Here is a 21,093-nt window from a genome sequence, read left to right as displayed (position 1 = left end):
AAATTTAAATATGTCATGTTCATATTTGGCAACATGCATTATTGGGAGGGACTGTTTTACAAATCTTTCAGTAATTCCAGTGTTCTTGGGATATTGTCCGTACAAGTCCATGATACTGAATTTGTTACAGAACCACCTGGAATTCTCCTGTTCCTTGAATTTGCCACAGCAGTGAATTAAGAGAGCTCTTTCTGATAACTTGTTTCTTCTGGTTAGTTATAGTTTAACATTGTGTTTAAATTGTGGTTTTTATTTGTTGTTGTGCACATGAAGATGGTAGAAGTTATTTTCCAGATTTGGGACTATGGCTCCAAGGAGTTACTTTATTAGTTCTTTCTCTTTCTTCATTTAGTTGCATTTAACCTTTACATCACTGTTTATTTCTGACTGATAAATGACTAATATTAATTCTTTATATAATTTAGCTGTTTATGCAGAAGTTAAAAATGAACCCATAGCAAAGAAATAGTTACAAAAATATAGCTATTATAGTATCCAGTGTGTTCAGCTCATTTAGTATTAATGGATTGCTTTCAATAAAATGCTATTGATAATAGTTTCACAATAACAACTCAGTTCTAGTATTTTTTTTAATTTTAAAGTACTTAGAAAACATGTTATATAGTATTGCTATTCTATAGATAGGGAAGCTAAACACCAGAGTAGTAAAATTTATTCATATTGAATCCAACCTGAGTGGCTGGTGTTAAATCACAGGAAACCCTTGCCCCTGTTGGATGCCATGTCCACTGGACCCTCTTGCTTTTCAAGAAGCTCGGGTTTATTCTGAACACACTGCTCCTTTACTATCTTTTAAGCCATTTTCTACATCTATTTTAAATGTTCAATTAGGTCTGCGATTCTTAGTTCGTCTGTGCACAGATATGGGGCTGAAAGAAGTTCAAGAATATGTGACAAAGCTCAAGAGGGTGGAAAAGCTAAAAGAAATGAGGGAACAGGTATGCTTTTGTCTTCTCTGAAAATGTATTTTTTTTGCTTTGCTTACATAACTTTTTACATAACTTTACTGCACAGGAGGGAAGGTAAAAGAGTACTTTCTGTAGGGCTTTAGCATGGATAGAGTGAACCTTCACTTCATAGTTTACTAAGATCTAAGTTTGTTTTGTCTTAATTTTATATCCTGGATTTTAAAAGTTTAAATGTAGATGCTGCTTGGAAGAGTACAAAACAGTTCTGACAAATTTAATACAGTCTTAACAACACTTTTGAGCAATAAATTCTCCTTACTGGAAGAAGTGATTGTAATAAATGGGGCATGATTTAAAGGGAGGCAAGAGGAAGCGCTTCCTGGAAATATTCTCACTACTACTCAGGTGCCGGCTCTTTTCTCATCCTTGTCCCCAGTAAGGTTGGATATGTCTAAAGGGAAAAAGGGAGGACCATAACCAAAGGGCTGTGAAGAGCGTGTTTACCAGTTTGATGCAGCAAGAGGGAGAAGAGTACACCCTATGTACTTCACTTTGGGGACTAACTTAGAGAGAAGGGTCTCCTCACAGCCATATGAGTCATAGGATGATTGTATATGAAGTAAGGCATTCATGTCAATGGGGTGTTCTCAGATGAATCGGAGCATCCCATGGAGATGAATACAGACTGACACAATAGCTCTATGAGGTGTGAACTGACTATTGGTCCCAACTTGTGTTCTTCTTTCTCCTCTCCCAATGTCTACCCCAGTCTCTGATATAGAATGACAATTTTGGAGACAATCTTGCCATGCCTGTGGGTTTTAGAGCAATTTGAATGTTAAAATAAACCCCTTATTGAGAGGATAGTACCTAGGAATCTTTTGACTAAATGATTCCCAAGTTTACCTCAAATATATATTCCAGCCCCTGTGGGGCTGAATATTGCAATACCAGTATTCAAGATACTCTTACTATGCATACATGTTAGAGCATTTTGAAAATTAAAAGATAAAATAGGACATAGTATATTGAAAATGCCTTGATCAAATGATCCCATAGTTGCATGATAAACTCTACCCAGGGTCCATTGCAATATACTAGTGTAAGATAGCCTTTCTCTTGTCCCTTGAAGACAGTCTCCCTCGCATGTGAAATACAGAGCTTTTAGGAAAAATGACTACTAAACAGTAGGCAAGTCTTAAATGTAGTGATGCTACCAGTTTACAATAATGTCATTAATGAATAGATAGTTAAGTAGCTGTAACATTGCCATCTTGGAAAATAACCCTAAGGGGTTTTCAGTGAAGAGGGTTCAATGAGTTATGCTAATCTTTAGGGAATAATAGTTTACATCCCAAACGCACTCATTCGCTACAAACAGACATCATATTTGTCTTGGGAAAAACCTTTTTAACTTGGGACAAAGTTCAGTCATACAGACATCCATATCCATTGTCCCAGGATAAATCTTAAGAAGATTCACAGGATGAGAAGTACTAATAGTTTATTCTAAGACATTGCAAAGTCTATTTGAATGGTTATTTTGGGATTGCATCACTGAATTAATGGCAAAAAAGTGTCAGTGTATTCAGCTGCTCACTAAACCCTGATTAGAAAGATTATATTTGTACATACCAATCCCAAGATATTTGTGTTTAGAGACAAATACAGGTGCAACTTGTCCAGAGACAAGTACGGTGTCTGTTCTTAGCCATTTTGACACAACATGCCAGAACTGACAAACTTTACTAAGGAAAAGTTAATGTTTAAATTTGCTTAGAAACTGACTTAATTATAAATTGAAGTGATGGAGGTCCATGGTGTTGGAGAGCTAAATACTCACTTGTATACAGTTCCAGCCCCTGTGGATTTTTAGTTCTACAACATAGACCTACAAGCATTAATGACCCTTAGATAAGTTCTTTTTTTCCTTTATAGTATTCACATCAAAAGTACAATTTGTTAAAGCTTTTAATTTTATTTTATTTTTATGTAAACCTGAGTTTTCTTGGCATTTTTTACTTTTCACTCATACAGTAAAATATTTATTATTGAATTATTTAGATTTGCTGTTCAAGAATTGATATTTAGTAACACGTAAGTGGTGTTAGAAAAGTGATAATTAAATTGACTTGATGCTTAAATTAGTGAAAGTTAAGAAATAGACTACAGAATACCATAGTTTTCCTCTGAATCAAAGGAGTAGTACTCTTAGAGTAGTACAAACCATATTATTTTATACTGTTATGATAATCACTTTAACCAAAACTTGGAGAAGCCATTTGGGATGTCTGGAATGTTACACCTGAATGTCAATGGTATCTCATTACTCCATATTCAGTCACAGAACCAACAGATCAGTTCAAAATAAGGGCATCGGCTCCTGATTCATTTTGTAGCTATCCAGCAATGTACTGTTTTATGAAGGAAACTGATATTATTTTCTTTCACAAGAATTTCAATGCCAGTACTTACTTATGAATGGTAGTTCTGCAATTCTGTTCTGCTGGGTTGACTCTGGGTTCTCCACCATTTTTTATCTAGATACATGAGTTCTATCACCAGACTTCCAGTTTTGACATTTCCTAGGTATTTTTGTTTCTAGAACATTTTTATCAAGTCTGTCAGTAACCATCTTAATTATAAGTCTCCTGTACCTCCTTGAAAGACCTGTAGCTCTGAAATTTGTCATATTTGCAAAATGCCAATTTCACTGCTTACATTTTCAAGTCAACACTGACTTTCAGTCAACAAAGAAAGACACATATCACTTTCTGCTCTCAACTCTAGCAGTAATTTAAACAGCTCAGTTTCCCTTCGTCATTTCCAAACTGGCTGAAAATCTTTCCTCGTATGCACTCAGTGGTAAAACAATAAACAGACACGTGCTAGTAGAATTTGCCTAGCTTTTCAATACCTTTTACTAAGTATTTGTCTACTTGGAAATTTACCAAAATAGCTAGTTTGAAATAAATATTCTAGAATAATTCCATTTGTGGATGTCCTTATTTCATAATAAGGATATCTACACTAATGCCAAAATAATATTGAATATAACTATTCTGGAATAGTTACTCCTGTAACTTTCCAGGTGTTGACAAGCCCATAAATTCTTCTAGCTAAGGCTTTGGAAACATCTGTGGAGTGGTTTTTATTCCCTGTGGAAATGTTTCACCTTGTGCCACAAGTAATGGTATTATGTTCCTTTTGTAATCTATATATTTTTATAACATTAACATTTCTACTTGGGATTTCACTTAAGCCATGGGTAGGCATTACATTGTTAGTACAAAATGCATCCTTTTAGTATAGCAGAAAGCTAGTGTACAAGTGGTTTGTAAAGAAAAAAACATGGCAATTCCACCAGAGAATGCTAGCCTTTTCCAACAGCAACTTCTCCAGAGCACCAAGGTTTCTAGTGTCATGTGTTACATGTAGTGTGATATAATCCCACTTGAACCATCCCAAACAGTGTGGAAGAGGGAGTAAAGGGGCACTTGTCATGTTTGAACAGTCAGAGACAGAGGCAGAACTTTTCAAGCAGGGGTCAGGATTCCCTAATCCTAAACTCTGCCCTTCCATCCCCCTCCTCCCATTGCCTGGCCGCTCTGCCTGACTTTTTAAATTAAGAAATAAATGCTCTAAACATGTGTACTCCCTACTAAGATTTATAGTTTCTGTAATTCATAAGATACACACCCAAGAAAACTGAAATTTCACAATGAAGGCCATTGTAGATGTGTTGCTTTGATAAAACAATTAAAGTTAAAACAGATCTTTAAAAAAAACACACCTGGAAGACAGTTATGGTACTTTCTTCATTCCAAGAAAGCCAATTTCTAACTTAGTTTCCAAGACATTTTGCCATGAATTTTATCTTAAACTTTAATATTCACCAGCATGTTTTCCTGGCATAATGCAATGTCAAGTCTTAGAAATGTAAGATTTATAGGTTAAATATTTCTTTTCTCCCCCAACTTGAATCTTTACAATGAAGTAAAGATAAAGTAAAAATAAATGAAACTGTCCTTGGATTCCCAAGATCTTAATAGATAAACACTACTCTGGACTCGTACAATGGGTATAGATTGATTATTATTTTCAACTGTGTTACCCAAAGCTTCATGCAAGGCAATTTTTACACGGCTTTCTGATAGAAGTGTTATCTGAAAGGACATATTTCACAGGCAATTTTTGTTTGAACTTCATTAGTTCTGTGTAAATGTATTTTAGACTGGGTTTAAAAGTAGGTTTTTATACTGAAGAAATAAGATTTCTTAGTTACTACTGTAATTAACACCCAGTGTAATGTTTTTCTGCCATTTGCAGCAGTAAACTCATTTCTGAGTTTTCAGCAATCAGCTCTAATATAATTATTTTAAATAAGGTTTTTGTTCCCTCAAACTTGTTTCATGTTGCTGTAGCGTGTTAAATCTGGCAGAGATGGCAGTGCACGTGGCCGGAGAGAAGGAAGTGCTGGCGGGGGTAAGTAGACAACATCATTATTGTTTACTAAGTATTGAAGCTATCAGCGTTCCTAAAGAAAAGAGCTTTCCTTCACGTGTTGTAAAACTGCTTATATTTATACATTTATATGTGCAAATACATGTTGAGCCCCATCATAAGAGACAGGTTCCTTGCTGAGGGGCAAAAGGCCAGGGCAGGTATTGTGAGCCAGAGTCCTTAAAGAGATCCAGGTAAGCTTATGTGTGTGAAGGAAAAGGGCATACAACAGCCAATCACTTGCCTCCTCCTCCCATGTTCTCTATCCTAGCCAATGGAAAGCAGAGTGGTTTTGAAGCAGGGAGGGAATAGGCTGAGACCTTTGTGTTGTTCCACCTTCTGTCTTGATTTATCCCACACCCACTGCCCCCTCCCTCCCAGGATGATGTTCTTGACCATCTGCTCACTGAATGCAGCAGAGGGGCTATTTGCAGTTAGAGGAAAAGTACGTATAAGAGCACAGGCTTCTGTATACGAGAAAAGAGAAAAAAATATATACAGAATGGAACGGCCACACCATGTTACTCCTAAGTGACAAAATCATGAGCGACTTAGGCGGGTTATGACAAAAAATCTTCATATCATGTGACATTATATTTTGTTCTGCTCATGTTTCAGGTTATGGGTATTCTTGTGCAATTGTTTTGCAAAGTTTTTTTTAATAGCATTGTTTTTCTTATCCTTCTGCCTACAGATGTCTTTGATACATTCATTCCAAGGTTCAAATGGAGCCATGGAAATCATTAATATAACCTGACCTAGCTTTTAAATATGTGTATATAAACACTGCCTTTGCAGGATCTGCAGGGGTGGGAATGACTGTTGAGGAAACATGGAAATTTCTTTCCTTCTCTGATGGTGTGAAAAGGCTTTAACTCTGCAGGGCCACAAGAGAGTCTTTGAAACCATTATATTTTTATATGTAAAAACACCTGGTTGTCTAGGATTGAATATCACCTGTTCTGGGCCTCAGGCCAAGGTAGCTGTAGGAGTGAAATACCTCACTCTGGTAGTTCTTGAAGGGAATATCTTTGGAGTAGGGGTTGAAAAGCTGCCTGAGTATTTGATATATTATTATGAATCCTGCATAGATTAGTGAGCACAGTGCAGGTGAGGCAATCAAAAGTGCATGACAGTTTCATGTTTCTCTGCATGTCAATGATAGCGCCTCTGTGTGTGAAGAGGTGAAGGTCTTAACCAGTTTTCTCTCTTTGTCTTTCACCTGCACACACCCACATACTATTCTGTTATTTAATCATTCATTCATATTGAATTAATTCAATCTGAAATTGAAAAATGGAAGTTGGAGCAACACTGTACCTAGAAAACAAATAATCAAGTAATTTAAAATGTCTCCATTCTTGATAACTGATATTTGTCTTTTCACACACTTGAGGCTAGGAGAATTGTGACGCTTTGTAAATACTAGTGCTAAAATTCTTTTTAGTGGGCTGGCCAGGGGGGTCTGGCAGCAAAGCAGCCCCTTTTTGTGCCTGAAACTCCATTTCAGCATGTCACGGAGGCACTGGGGTGCTCCGTGCCTAAGAAGGAGATAAGGTGAGCTGTCAGTCACCAGGGCAGCTCAGGTGCGGATTGTCAGAGCTGCCAATCAACAGGGCAGTGCAGCTGCGGGTTGCTAGGGCAACCAGCCAGTCAGGTGACCGGAAGGGGGCAGGGCCGGGCCCTTTATAACAGCTCAGGCCTGGGCCTAGTAGCAGTTCCCTTCTGGCAGCCGCAGGAGCAGGAGCTCTGCGGCCGGAATTGGTAGTGGCAGCCTTGTGGTGCTGACTGGCTGCGATGATGCTGGGGAGGAGAGCACCTTGATGAGAGGTATGGTTGGAGGCCCTGGTGGGGGGGGCTCAGTGTTTGTTATGAGCAGGAGGCTCTGTGTTTATGTTGAAACCAGGTGGCTGGCGTTTTGGTTATAGTTACACCGGAGGACCGGGTGAGGCTGTAGGAGAGTGAGGAGGCCTCAGGGGGCTCCCCAGCAGCCTGGGGGTTCCCAGTGCCCAATAGGGGCACGGTGCCAGTGGGGCACTACAGTTTGTGCTGGAGAGGCACGGTGTTTGTGCCAGAGAGAGGCGTGGTGTTTGCCCAGTGGGGCAAAGGACCCAGAGAAGGGTCAAGGGGGCCAGGCATGGCTGCGGCCACCTGAGCCCTAAGCGTGTGGAGCGCGGTATAGGCCCAGTAGGAGGGCAACTGCTGCAGGGAGCGTGGCGTGGGCCCTAGAAAGGGCAAGGCCCCAGAGGGGGCAGAGAGCGCGTGCAGAGAGTGCAGCGCAGGCCCAGAGGCAGGGCAACGGCCGCGGAGAGAGCGGCATGGGCCCTAGAAAGGGCAAGCCTCCAGAGGGGGCAGAGAGTGCGGCGCAGGCCCAGAGGCAGGGCAACGGCCGCGGAGAGAGCGGCATGGGCCCTAGAAAGGGCAAGCCTCCAGAGGGGGCAGAGAGCACGTGCGAGGAGCGGAGGCGTGGGCCCGGAAGGGGGGCAACGGCTGCAGATAGGGCGACAGAGACCCAAGAGGGGCGAGAGGTGCCGGAGGCGCGGTAGAGGCCCTGAGAAGGGTGCAAAAGCCCAGAGGTGGGCAATTTAGGCCCCAGAGTGGGGCAGTGGGCGGAGAGCCAGGCCCAAGGGGCGCCGGTGGAGAGCCAGGCGGGTGATGAGCCTGGGGTGCTAGAGAGAGCACCAGAGGGCAAGGGACCGCACAACGTCCCACGCATACCCCTTAAGGGAGGGGTGCAGAAAGGTACCCCATATGGAGTAGGGGCAGGACCATACGGTACATTCACCAGGGAGATAAAGGCAGCCTCCCATCAAAACTCATTTAAGAGCAAAGTCGTGGCGGGCGAGAATCCGAGGGTGCTGAATACAGCCTTGAGTGACGGTAGGGGGCGCTAGGGAGTTCACGGCCACCCCTAGGCCCCACTCCCTCACGCACCACTAATCCATAACAGGTGAAAATGGAGGAACATTGGAGCAAGCCAGGGGGATTCACAGTTAATGCAAACGGTGTCTCAAATGTCTGGGTAAATGGCACTCGGGGGGGCTTTTTCCTCTCAGTTAGCAAAACTTAGCCATAATATATACCCTTGTTAATGCAAGAGGAGAACATTGGCCTGAGAGAGAAAGGGACAATTCATGATTTAGCTGTTCTCAGTTATATATATACCTTTATCCCCTAACAGGGGAGAAATAAGCAAGATCTTAGCTGACAAGTTAAGACAGCATTGGAGCCCTGGTGCTAACATTTTGTCAATACTACTTTGAAAGATAAAAATACATGCAGTAATTAATAAATAAATAAAAAGACAGTTAAACTTATTAGAAACTTTGATCACAGGCTGTAGTAATTCTAAGGCTTTGACCTTAGCCCCCTGGGCAGGTTCATATACCAAGCAAAGACTAAGTGCAGAGAGAATGTACAGACTCTTGAGACACTACCATTAGACATCAAATCTCAGTGGAGGAGCAGGGTCAGAACTGAGCTGCAACTCTTTATTCTTCCATAATTATATTTAGATTTATTTACACAGGTATATATTTATTGTATCAGAATCCTGAAACACTGAGAAGAGTTCATGCTCCAGGACCAAATCTTTGTAGCAGATGATCTAAGGAGGCTTATTTATGCATATTTGGTGTAACTGCCCAAAAATCAAACAGTTTTGGAAATGGCTTAACAAATAAGCAGTGTTACAAAGGAGCTCCTATACTACACCTCAAGCTATTTCTGCTAGGATTCCCAAATAAAGTTGTGGCAAAACGTACTACTTAAACTCTTCAGAAGCAGTCAAAGGCACCACACATTTGATTACCAGAAATGCTAGCTCCAGGAAACCTTATCAATGAAGAAGTTGGCACACAAGAGGCAGCAGACATAAGGGCTATGTTGTAGTATAGCTTTTCCATTTACAGAGCTGTAGGGAGCCCCAGACAAACCAAGAACCTAAACACTTTTTTTCCCCATGTGCCTGGCCTTGTTTTACAGGATCATAAGTCTGTATTTCCCAGTGTAAATTTGCTGTGTACAGTCTGTGATGAGTCATGTATGAAACATAAATGTAGGTTACTTTACTTGGGATTTTTTTAATAAACTTTTTATGTTTATTGAAAAAACATGGTATCCACACTTTAGGATACAGTTCTTTGTCAATAACCATAGGGAAAGTTGCTGAATTGTGAAGGAGGATTAATTTTTTTTAGAAGTTTTTTCTGTTAATAATTTTTATTTGTTCGCTCTTGTAGCCCCAATTTGGTATGTTTACTTTGCTTGATTTTTTTTTTTTTTTTTTTTTTTTTTTTTTTTTTTTTTTTTTTTTTATCTTCTGTCGGTATCCTATTAGTTGTATGATCAATAATAGTGGGCACAATACCTAAAACGTGCGTAAGAGAGACCAGTGTGAGGGCAAATTACATTGACTGGATTTGCATAAATAAATAGATGGTATGTAAAATATCAAAGGGAGACTGAGAAAATGGAAGTCTATGTGAGGGTCAGTGAAAGACCTGTAAATGTATTTTAAAAAATCAGTTTGTGTTATCTAACCTCTTGGTTCCTTTTGAAGAATTTCTGCACAAATTCTAAAATCCCTACAATGCGTATTGTTTGTAAACTGTCTGACAAGTTTACCAGAGTCTTTTAAGCAGTCTCAGGATTCTTTCTTTTTCAAGTAGAGAGCTAACAAACATCTTCTTTCACTTGAGAGCTGAGAAATAAGTTTAGAGTTATTGTAACACACAGTCTAGACTTAAAGGCAATTTCAAAGATTGTACCAAATATGGCAATTCAAAATTTGACTACTCTTGGTACTCCTACCATAGCTATTAAAATTCTCTCTCCCTAGAAAACCGTCAGATACATATTTTTAATTTATAATTGGATGTAGCAGTATTGTACCAATCAATCACACACTAATGTTTTTCTGTAATAAAAAAAAAAAACACAAACAGATGTGTTTCTGAATTTGGGATCAAAGACTTATTTTCCTATGCTTTTCCCATTTAGTCAGGTGGGTGTTTTTATCCTCTTATCAAGTTTTATGAATTTGTTTTAGCTGCTCAGGATTAAACCTCTAGTACCTGGGAACCAGGACATTGTTTCTGCAGTCTTCTGCAAGTTTTTGGAGGTTTGGCCTTGTATGTAAGGAAGACAAGGGACAACATAATAGTATTTACTTGGATTTCAAACTTGAACCAGTCTCTGAAAGCAAAATGTTGTACTTGATGGAAGAAGCCATATGGCAGTGGGCAGCAGCCCACTGGGGGTTTGACAGGCTACACTCCTTGCATTTTTTGAGATTGCAAACATGCTCCAAAGGTAGAAAGCTCTGAAGAAAACTGTGGGAATTTCATTGTGTCTTTTCCCTTCTTCATCCCTCCTGCAGTTATCTCCATGGAAGGACTTCATCTCACCTTTTCTATCCCCACACGTGCTTTAGTAGAGTCTACAGGGAACCACCATATTTTTTTATATGAGAAAAGGACATATTTGGATTTAGCAGCAGGCATCCCAAGCTTTCTTACTGCCCTGCACCAAAGATTGCACCATCAGTTGCATTTTCAGTCGGATTTGCATTTAGCCATCCCTTCATGTTCTTTTAATTCCAAATCCTAAGTACATTAGAATGGTCTCAATATGTTTTTGTCTTAGCACACCTCAGAGCTTAGCTGAACTTCCATGCCAGAAATGGTTTTCATTTAAACACATGTTTGGTTAGAAGACTTTGTATGTGGCGGGCAGGTGTTGAACTCATTAACTTTTGGCCCAATTCAGAGCATGTTTTTTTTTCTCCAAGGCAGCACCACCAAGCCAAAATGCGTGTGTGTGCGCGCGCGAGCTGCATAAACACATTTTGGGTTATTAAAGCACTCAGATTAACTGCTATTTAAAAACTTTAGCACCCATACCTAAGTCCCTTTGAAATTTTAAGAGGATGCAGATCTTGCTAAATGATTTCATCTTCATATCATGGAAGAAGAAAGTTATCATGCATTTTTTATAACTTGTAGTCTCAGTGACATGAAGTAGTGCTAAAAATCAGAATCAGTGCATTCTACAATATAGGAGGAACTGGTTGCATAATAATTCTCTTTCTTCTAGGATTTACAACCAGTAAATGTTTGCTTAGAAATATCAGTTGTAAATCTGTACATTTTGACTGATGTGGTATAAATGTTACTAATCTGCCAAATAAGAAGTACAAAAACATTGACAAAGAAATTATACCATTTACAACTGAATAGAGCAGTGCCAAAACCTTTAACCACTTTAAAGTTGAACTGTTTGCATAATATTTGGCTGTACTTTCTCCCACATAAAAGTAACCAGTTTTCAGACTTACTGTTAGTTTTACTTGTTGTTTTTAATTTGGTTTTAATTTATACTTTTAAAAATCTGGTCCGTTGTCTTTACGTAAAATAATTAACTCTATTTTTTTAAATACAATTGAAAGAGTAAAAATGAACAGAATATATTTTCCATTTATCCAATACACTAAGTAGAACATTCAAGATTTGACTTCTGAACACCCACAAGCAAGGAAAATCAGATTTAATATTGTGTTTGTACCCTTACCTTACCTTCTTTCATACACTGTGGGCACATCTACACAAGATGCTTTACTGCACAGTAGAACTAATTACTGCACAGTAAATGTCCGTGTCTGCATGTGCAGACTCTTGCTGCACAGTAATTGGCTCTAATTGTAAGTAAATTTGCTATCTGAAAATGCAAGTAGCAAATTTATTCAAGATTACTTACTGTGCAGTAGCATACATGTAAACACCTGACCAGGAGCAAATGTGCTCCTGGTCAAGCAAGGGATGGGAAATTGCTCCCTGCTCCTGGGAGCTACCAAGACAGGCTCCGCCACTGAGGTCTGGACAAGGACAATGTACCCCTGCCAAGCAGCAGGGAGCTCCCAGTCCCTACTCCCTGGTCAATGGGCCAAGCTAGGAGATTCTTATCTTCCATCCCAAACCCCACAGTCACAAAACCTGGGCTGGGAGATCCTTAATCACTATGATAAGGATCTCCCAGTGCCGGCCCTGCAACTGCAGAGCTGGCACTGGGAGATAAGGATCCTCCAGCCTGGGCCCCAGGATCTTGGAGTGGGGGCTGGGAGCTCCCCACTGCCCGGGCAGGGGAACATTGTCGTCATTCAGGCTTCAGTGGTGGAGTCCTCCGTGGCAGCAGGAAGCTGTCAGGGACAGGGAGCAATGTCCCAGGCCCCATCAGGAAACGACTTTCTCCTGGCTCCTGTGCTACCACCCAGGGGAAACCTAGGGCTCCCCCTGGCTGCAGCAGGAGCCTGTTGCAGGACCCCTGCAGGGAGTGGGAGCAGTCTGCTGCTAGGAGCAGCAAATCTGCTCCCATGTTCCTGAACATGTAGATGCATGCCCAGGAGAGTTTATTCTTGAGTATTTTAGTAAACTGCTCCCAGATGATTTGCACATATAGACACACCCTGTAAGTAACAGCAAATGTTCATTGATATTTACTAAAGTTAATAAAAATCACACAACGTATTACTCATTTCTTTACATAGGACTTGCACTAATGATTAAGCACATTTATTAAGAGGGTAGAGTTGGATTGTGGTGACAAAATCTGCCTGTTAAATCAAACTAAATTTATGTTTTTGTGTTCACATTCCTTAAAAGGTTTTTGAAACAAAGTCAAGAAAATCATTCCTTCACATTATTTTAGTGACATTTGGACTGAGTCAGTAAATTAATGAATCATTTATTCTGATCTAAATGACCATTTGAAGATTATTTTCTCTTAAATTGCATTGAAAAATAGTAACTGATAGAAAATGTCAGTTTAGTTATTTACTGATCTTCCATTAAAAAAAAATGTAATTAAATGTTAGCAACTGCATAAAAAAGATACTGTTCTCATTGTGTACACTACATTTTTCTAATGTCAGAGTTAAATAATAAACCTCCTTTACTGTTTGTACTAGTACTGGAATAATATAGGCAGATTTATTTGCAGTCTGAGGAATGTTTAATGTGGTCCTTCTACTGCAAGTCCTTGTTTAGTCTTATAATCAAATTCAGAATCTATACTTTTATCAGAAAGAGAACCTATCAAACATTCCCTGTATTCAGAGTTTCCACTATCTTCCTTTGTTGATGTTATCTTTATTATTTCTTTTCTTCTCCGTTCACACATTTTTCATTTGAATGTTATAATAAGTTTGGGGATTTGCCCCATGTGTGGGGTTGTTTTGACTCTTTCTTTACATGTTCTTTACTTTCCTGTTTCTCTAGCTGCCTTTTCTCCTGAAAATAGTCAAAGTCCTTTCTTGGACATTTTAAAAGGTTTGTGTAAATTATCCTCTAATCAACCATTCTACATCTTTAAACGTAATATTCAACAACTTTTTTATTTTTATTAGTTAGAAGTTCAGACAGTAAGTGACCCCTTTGGTGAAATGGGTTTAATTTCCACAACTCATTCCTGGGACCATGTATTAAAACACAGCTGATGTTCTGTTCACTATAGAATATAGCTCTTATCTCTGAAGTATGCAAATTTGTATTGGAATGCATTAAAAGTGAGCTTTTGCTCTGCAGTTTACCTGATAGTATGTGAGATCTCAAGAGCTACAGTCTACACTGCAAGATTGTTCCATGAAGTTGGCCTACTTACCTATATAGTATAACAATATATAAATATGATTTATGAGCGAATGGCTGCAAAATGTAAAAATTTCATGATAGAAGTTTTTGTTTCTTACATCACGTTACAGAAGTCTCCGCAAGCCTGTTAAGAATTACTGTCAAGTCCTACAGCGTGGGCAAGACACTCAGTGGAGTAAAAGCATTATCTTTATGATAGTGGAAAGTACTTTTCTTCTCAATTGATTATAATCCCAAAGATGGAATTTTGTTTGAATGGAGGCTTAGAGCAGTAATTCTTAACCAGGGTGCTGTAGGTACCTGGGGATACCACCAGATCCTTTTTAGAAGTGCTGCAGGGTACTCTGTAATGGTAGTCCTGTTAGTTGTGAAAACACCTGCACATGATTCACAAGATAATCCACAGATTTCAAATAGGAATCCATAGTGTCAGAACATTCAAAGTGACCTAGGCAGCATCTACACTGCCTAGTTCATTAATGTGCTTTAGTTACTACGCTTTGAGTTTAGTACTTCCTTAATGAAGTACTAACTGAATGTGCAATAACTACATTTACTGTGCAGTGGTGCCAGTGAATTTTTTTTTTGTGACGGTTACTGCACAGTAACCTAGTAACACAGCACAGTAGGTTATTAGCACGGTTTTTGACTGGCACATTACTGTGTAGTGTTATTAGTAAGGCTGCACTGATAAAGATTATTTTGGCCGATGGCTGATTATTAACTAGTCATATCAGCCAGTCTGATAGCCAATTATGCAGCCCGGCAGTGTGGAGAGCAGTGTCTGGCCAGTGAGACAGTGGGGGCCCCCCACTATGATGAGGATCTCCCAGTGCAAGGGGTGCCCAGCCTTGTCCTAGCTCCATTCCCTCCCTCACCATGGGTGCCTCAGTCTGTACCACCCCACTCCCCTTCCCTCCCCCACGCCTCTCCCCCACCTTTCCCCCAGGCTTACTTGCCAGATGATGGTTTCCAAGCTGCCAGGCTGCATTCCTGGCCATGTGCATGCTGCAGCTGTGCACATGCATGTAGCATTTATCAGTGACATTGGTTACGCCAGGCAAAAAAAAGCCAATTGCCAATAATGTCCATTTTCCTTTTATCAATGCCAATCCTATATGGACCAATATATCAGTGCAACTCTAGTTATTAGACTATTGCACAATAAGCATCTTGTATAGATGCGCCCTTAGAGACCTAACTACCATGGCAGGCACCAAAGTCCAAAATGTAGATCCTCAAAAACACCACTTAGCTGCAGCCAAACCTCAAGGCACCTAAACTCTGTAGGTATCTAAGCTTCCAACAGTAAAGTTAGCTAGATGCCTAGATGTCCTTTTCTGGAAGTGTCTAAAAGTACCTCACTCCTAAGTTTGGGGCTTTTTTCTTATCTAACCCACTTAGGGATTACAAACTAGATGTCCTTTTGCATGTTTTCACCGCAGAGCCCAATCCAGTCAGCATTCTAGATGATGGAATTAGAGCACATCCAACAAAACAGAATATAGGAGGGGAGTAGATGGTGAAAGTGGCAGTCCTCCTTCACATAGGAGTCTCATGTTCAAACTTGTACTCTGCTTGAGGGTATCTGAACCCTCATGACCCACCATCCCAGAACAATGCCTAGGGTTGAAGCTGAAAGACTGAAATATTTAAATTAAAGGGGGAGGGGGAGGGAGACTGCCTGACTACCAACAAATTAAGCACTTCAAAATTCAGCTTGATAGTACCTGAGTCTGCTTTGTGGATCTGACTGTTTTTACCAGGTTTATAAAGAAGAGGCTCTCCTTTCCCCTTCCTAGGATAAAACCAACCCATTAGAGCAGTCTGAAAATGTTTTTTCTGAGCTCAACTTGTACATCATTCTAGAATATTTATATTAAAGATAGTTCCTAATTATGACCCATTAATAAAACCTTGAGCCATCCTATTTTTGCATGACTCTTAAAATTAAAAGGGAAAAAATCTGTAGAGAAGCCTGGAAAGGAAGAAGAATGGATAGAGCCATTAGTAATTGTTAGCAAGGAGTGGTTGCCATTGTTCTTGAATACTGAAGAAAGGAGTGGATAGAGTTATGAACTATAGGTCCTTCACTTGTCTGAATCCAGAGCATTTCCAGGAGATAGTTTACTTAAAAAGGAACACAGGACAGTTGAATTCAGAGTTGTATCAGTAATTAACAGCTCTTCACTTCTGTCCATCCACCTCAGCCTTGGCATCAAGAGAACCTGTATTATCAAATTCAGATAACTACATTGGTAATATTCTGAAACTTAACTAGATTCTGGAAAAGTAAGCAAGCTGGAAAATGTGTAAGTACCTAAATGTGATGATCCTTAGTTAGACCTTGGAGTATTAGAAAACTCCTTGTAGTGCTTTTTACATGTTGCAAAAGAAGTACCTTAATGTTTTACTTCACTGCATATTGTCCTTTAAATACATTAAATCAAATGAGAATTTTTCTCCCGGAAACGAAAACCAAATTAATCAAAACTTAATTTAGCAAACAGAACTGTACACTGGCTATAAAATGTGGAAAAGAGATTCAGAGGCACCGTGCGACTAGTACATTGAACGTGAATAGCTGGAATGTTGCTGTGGCAATAGACTGTTAATCTGACTTCGACTCTGTCCGAGGCAGCCACATTCCATGGGGCCCTGCTGCAGACTGAGCTGGGACTAGAATGTTTACAGCAAGATGCCAAGGTGGACTGGATGCGTGCACTCTGCTCGACTGCCATGCTCATAGCATGTGCCAAATACACTGTTCTCATGAAAAGCAAAATGCTGTGTATTTAAGACCCATATTCTGATAGGCGAATCATACCAATAAGAATAGAAGTGTATGAAATACTTGTATGCATTGTAAGACACATCATTTGTATTTATTTTAAACCCCAAGTGTTACTTTTATACAGTTTGAAGAAATATTTTTAGTGGCTGAAAATACTGAATACCAAATGGTTGAATGCTCCTTTAAGTTAGTGTGGCTGTGTATTTCCATGTGGCAGGAAGAGTAGATGTGCATCTTTATAGACTAACTAAATAAGATAGATAGATAGATAGAATATATATATATGAGAGAGAACATGAGCTTTCATGACCCAAGTTCACATCATCAGATGTGCAAACGGCTCTCGTCCTTGAGAGCCAGCCATATAGTAGAGAACCCAGATTCTTGGCAGGGCTGGATTCCTTACTGCCTGCAAATATGAGGGTTTATGAAATACCCAGGAATATGCAGAGCCAAAGTGGGTGTGTCTACACATTCATTTACTTCAGCCTAGATTTACTCTTCAGTAAGCTACTGCAGAGTAAGGGTTTTTGGATAGGTGACATGCAGGGGATTAGGGAGAAGATTTGCTCCCAGTTCCCTGCAGCCCTGCAATGGGCCCCTGCTGCCACCAGGGGGAGCTCCCCTTTGGTACTAGCCCAGGGACAATGTCCCCTTGCCCCAGCAGCAGGGAGCTCCTGGCCCTGGCTCCCCAGTCAGGGGCATAGGGCTTGGAAAAAGCTGCAAGAGAGGGGCAGGTCCCAGCCCCCTGTCCTGATCTGCTGGTGGGGTAGCTAGCTGCCCCACTGGCAGATTGGGGTAGGGGGCTGAGACCTACCCCACCCCTGCAGCTCTTTCCAAGTCCCATGCCTTAATCAATCAGGGACAAGTCCACAGCCAGCTCCAGGCTGGACAGGAAACTATCCCCATGCAAGGAGCTCCCAGCTCGTGCTCCGCAATTGGGGAATGAAGGCTGGAAGCTCTGTGTTGCCGGGTCAGGGGGACATTGTCCCCACCTGGGCATGCAGGGCAGCCATTGGGGATCTTGTTCCCTGCCCAGCTGTGTGAGCGCAGAGCTGGTGGGGGAGAACTGGCTGGGAAACCTGTTCCCCTCTGCTCTGCTCTGCTCTGTGCTCACAGAGCTGGGCAGGGAACAGGCTCCTCAGCCCCTGCCAGCAGGGAGCTCCCAGTGCCAGCTCCACAACCGCAGGGCCACTGCTGGGAGGTGCTTATCCCTCAGGCTGAGTTCTGTGGTCACAGGGCTCGGGTAGGGATACCCTTATCTTCCAGCCTGAGCTCTGCAGTCATAGGGCTCGGGCTGGAAGAACCTTATCTCAGGGTCTCGGGCTGGGAGATAAGGGTCTCCCAGCCCCCACTGCCCAATCGCAATCTTGGAGTGGGGAGCTTGGAGCTCCCTGATGCCAGGGCAGGGGGACATAGTCCCTGCCTGGGGTCCTATGGGGGAGCCTGACCAAGCAGCTCTCAGGGACAGGGAACAAACTCCTGCTCCCTAGTAGACAGCAGACGGTGAGCTTCCAGTCAGGTGTCTACATAAGTGTTACAGCGTCATTACTAATGCCGAGTAAATTTGCTACTTGCATTTGCAGGTAGCAGATTTACTCAGTATTAGGGAATTTTACTGCAAAGTAAATGTGCATGTATAGATGCACATGCTTACTTCACAGTAAATGATGGTAATGCGATGTTAAGCATCTCATGTAGATGTGCCCAGTATGTAGCTGCGTAGAACTGTTGAGGTGCTCTGGCTTTTTGCTGAAGATTTAGTTCAGTGGGTTGCTTCTCTGATCAGCTGTGTGGGATCACTGCTGGGTTCAGCTGAATGAAGAAGAGGCCTTTTGAAGTGAAAAACTTACTGCTGTCAAGTTAGGCAGGTTGCAAACCACCCAAATACTAATGATTTGGGTGCTGTTGTCTGGCTACTGGGTGACGAAAAAATGCCTCAATATAAAATTTAATTAAATGAAGTGGTTCACTTTCATTTGCTTACTACTATATCTTGATTTCCTTGAATATCTGACAGCATTTATGTCTCTATAATGTTCTTTTAACAGATACTGGCAGTACCAAAGGGGAGCGTCTAAGTGTCAAACTAAGATCTTTGTCGGGAGCAAATGAGCCCTATGAAAGCAGCAGCAATAAAGAAATAGGTAAAGTAACCTGCAGGACCTTCTCAGCAGCCATATTCTTCTGGTCAAAGGAATGAAAAAACTGCTGGCAGTCTTACTGAATTTGTCAATGACCTAGCTGTTTGTGGTAGCATTTTCCTCTTGAACAAATGTGAAATGTGATTATAGCTCCATTGTATCACGGTTATAAAATCATTGTAAATACATATGGGTAAAATAAAGGGACCCAGTCAGTTTCAGTTAATGATTTAAACCACTATTATCTGCTTCCTGAATGCTTTTGCTACCTTCTTATAGGTCTACAGTCACAAGTTCTTATTTTATCAAGGTGGGATTTTTCAGAAACTAAAGGAAATAAGGATTCAAAATGCACTGGGATCATTAATGCCCAAAGCTCCCTTCCTGGACCTGTCTACCATTTCTCCTCCTTTGGGCACCCTCCTAAAAGCTAATTCTCTAAAACTCAGTTGTAATAAAAAGGAGGAAAGGATTTTAGAAAGAAACTATAGCCACCACTATATATCTGCTACTTCATTTACGCGCTCTCATTGCCTGCCAGTGTTACCATTGTTTGGTCTTAATGTAGGATCATGCTTATGTTTCTAACAGTAGCTATTCCCAATACATGTAACTCTACAGGACATGGGAAAGAAATGGATCCCTTGCCCAGTTGTGTACATGTATAGGCTGTTATATACAATTCCTTATTTTAGTCTGATGTTCCTGATACAGTCTATGTTATAAGCAATTTTATGTTTCAGCTTTGGGGTTTTTTTAAATCCTAGATGCCTCATACGTAGATCCACTTGGTCCACAGGCAGAGAGACCAAAGACTGCAATCAGAAAAAAGACTGAAGAGGATGATTTTGCTGATGAAGAGTTAGGAGAAGATTTGCTTCCAGAATAATGGGCTGTACCTTCTGACATTTCACCGTTTAAAAGTTTTGAAAGAAAATAATACTTTTGCATTAGTTTTTAATAACGGAAAAATTCTGTTTTGTATTCATAGTGAGTTATGTATAAAGTGGTAGAGGTGAAATAAACAGTTTCTATTATAAAAGTAATTAAAATATGTGCATTTTTTGTTATTTGGGTTATACATGACTGTGGCACAGATACTTTTGTAACACACTGATTGATTGTTCATTCTCCCACATGTATAATGCTTTTGATTGCAGATACATGTGTAACTTTATCAAGCATTGTTGTCTCTACCATTTCTTTTTTCAACCCCAAATATGCAAACTATGTGAGGATGGGTGTTGGACATACCTAGTTCAAGGCCACAATTTATTTGTAATTAATATGAACTGATTGATAATACTGACCATTACGTTGTCATCTCTGGCACCACAAGTCCCTACTAATAACCCTGAGTCTGGAATATTTTCTCAACTTCTATTGTTGTAAGTTTTAAAAAATGTGCCCAGTTCCTTAAGATCTCTCTCAACTTGATTGTGTGAATGTAACCCAGATGGTTAAGTGATGCACTTGCCAGCCAAATGCAAGAGTTGGGGTCCACCGGTAACAAGAGCTTCCGCTTAGCAGTGTGTGTTGAACACTTGGTGTCCTGCTACCCTGAAAAGGAAAAAAAAAGGAGTCCTCTTCCCCCTCCAGCACAAGGGCTTTGATTTCTATTAACCCTCCAAGCTGTAAACCTATTTCCTTTTTTTTTCTCCTCCTACCCCTGGAAAAAGAAACACCCTCCCCTCTGGCAACTTGGAAGCAGAGAGGGAGAGGATGGCTGTCTTAGTTCTAAATAAAGACATGAAAACCATAGCATAATGTCTGGATGTCACCATGATTAGTTTGTGGCTTCCTACCTTCAGTCAGTGAATTGACTTTCCAGCTTTCCTGGACAGACAGGAGGGAATGCTTCTCTACATACCCTTGAGAACCCTAAGAAGGGTAGCTGTAGATTCCTTAGTAGACAGATTTATCACCCAACATCAATACCAGGTCACTAGTGTCAAGACATGCAAAGGACCAAATCCAAATCTCAAAATCAATGAAAGTCCTTCCTTTCACTTTAATAGGCTATGGATCATGCCGTCTATGATCTGCTTCGGTATTTGGTTTTCTGTTTTGATATTTGA

The 21,093-nt window shown here is 40.6% G+C and overlaps 1 protein-coding gene across 3 annotated transcripts in view; it reads left to right on the top strand.

The window, feature by feature from the left end:
* The window catches only part of IFT88 (intraflagellar transport 88), a 73,625-nt gene extending 52,877 nt beyond the window's left edge, over positions 1-20,748 (top strand). For 2 of the 3 annotated variants that reach the window (XM_090029188.1, XM_090029195.1), the window contains exons 23-26: positions 853-959; positions 5,354-5,414; positions 18,923-19,018; positions 19,783-20,748. In XM_090029188.1, coding sequence (XP_089885314.1) covers positions 853-959; positions 5,354-5,414; positions 18,923-19,018; positions 19,783-19,904 — 386 coding nt within the window. In that variant the 3' untranslated portion in view covers positions 19,905-20,748. The remainder of the gene's footprint in view (positions 1-852; positions 960-5,353; positions 5,415-18,922; positions 19,019-19,782) is intronic. The other variant, XM_090029203.1, reaches the window with a different exon arrangement.
* Positions 20,749-21,093: the final 345 nt, after the last annotated feature.

This window comes from Crocodylus siamensis, chromosome 1, assembly GCF_052110815.1.
Source record: "Crocodylus siamensis isolate JL-2025a chromosome 1, ASM5211081v1, whole genome shotgun sequence".
NCBI lineage: Eukaryota > Metazoa > Chordata > Crocodylia > Crocodylidae > Crocodylus > Crocodylus siamensis.
Note: the sequence above shows the minus strand (reverse complement) of the source record. Positions and strands in the feature narration are given on the sequence as shown.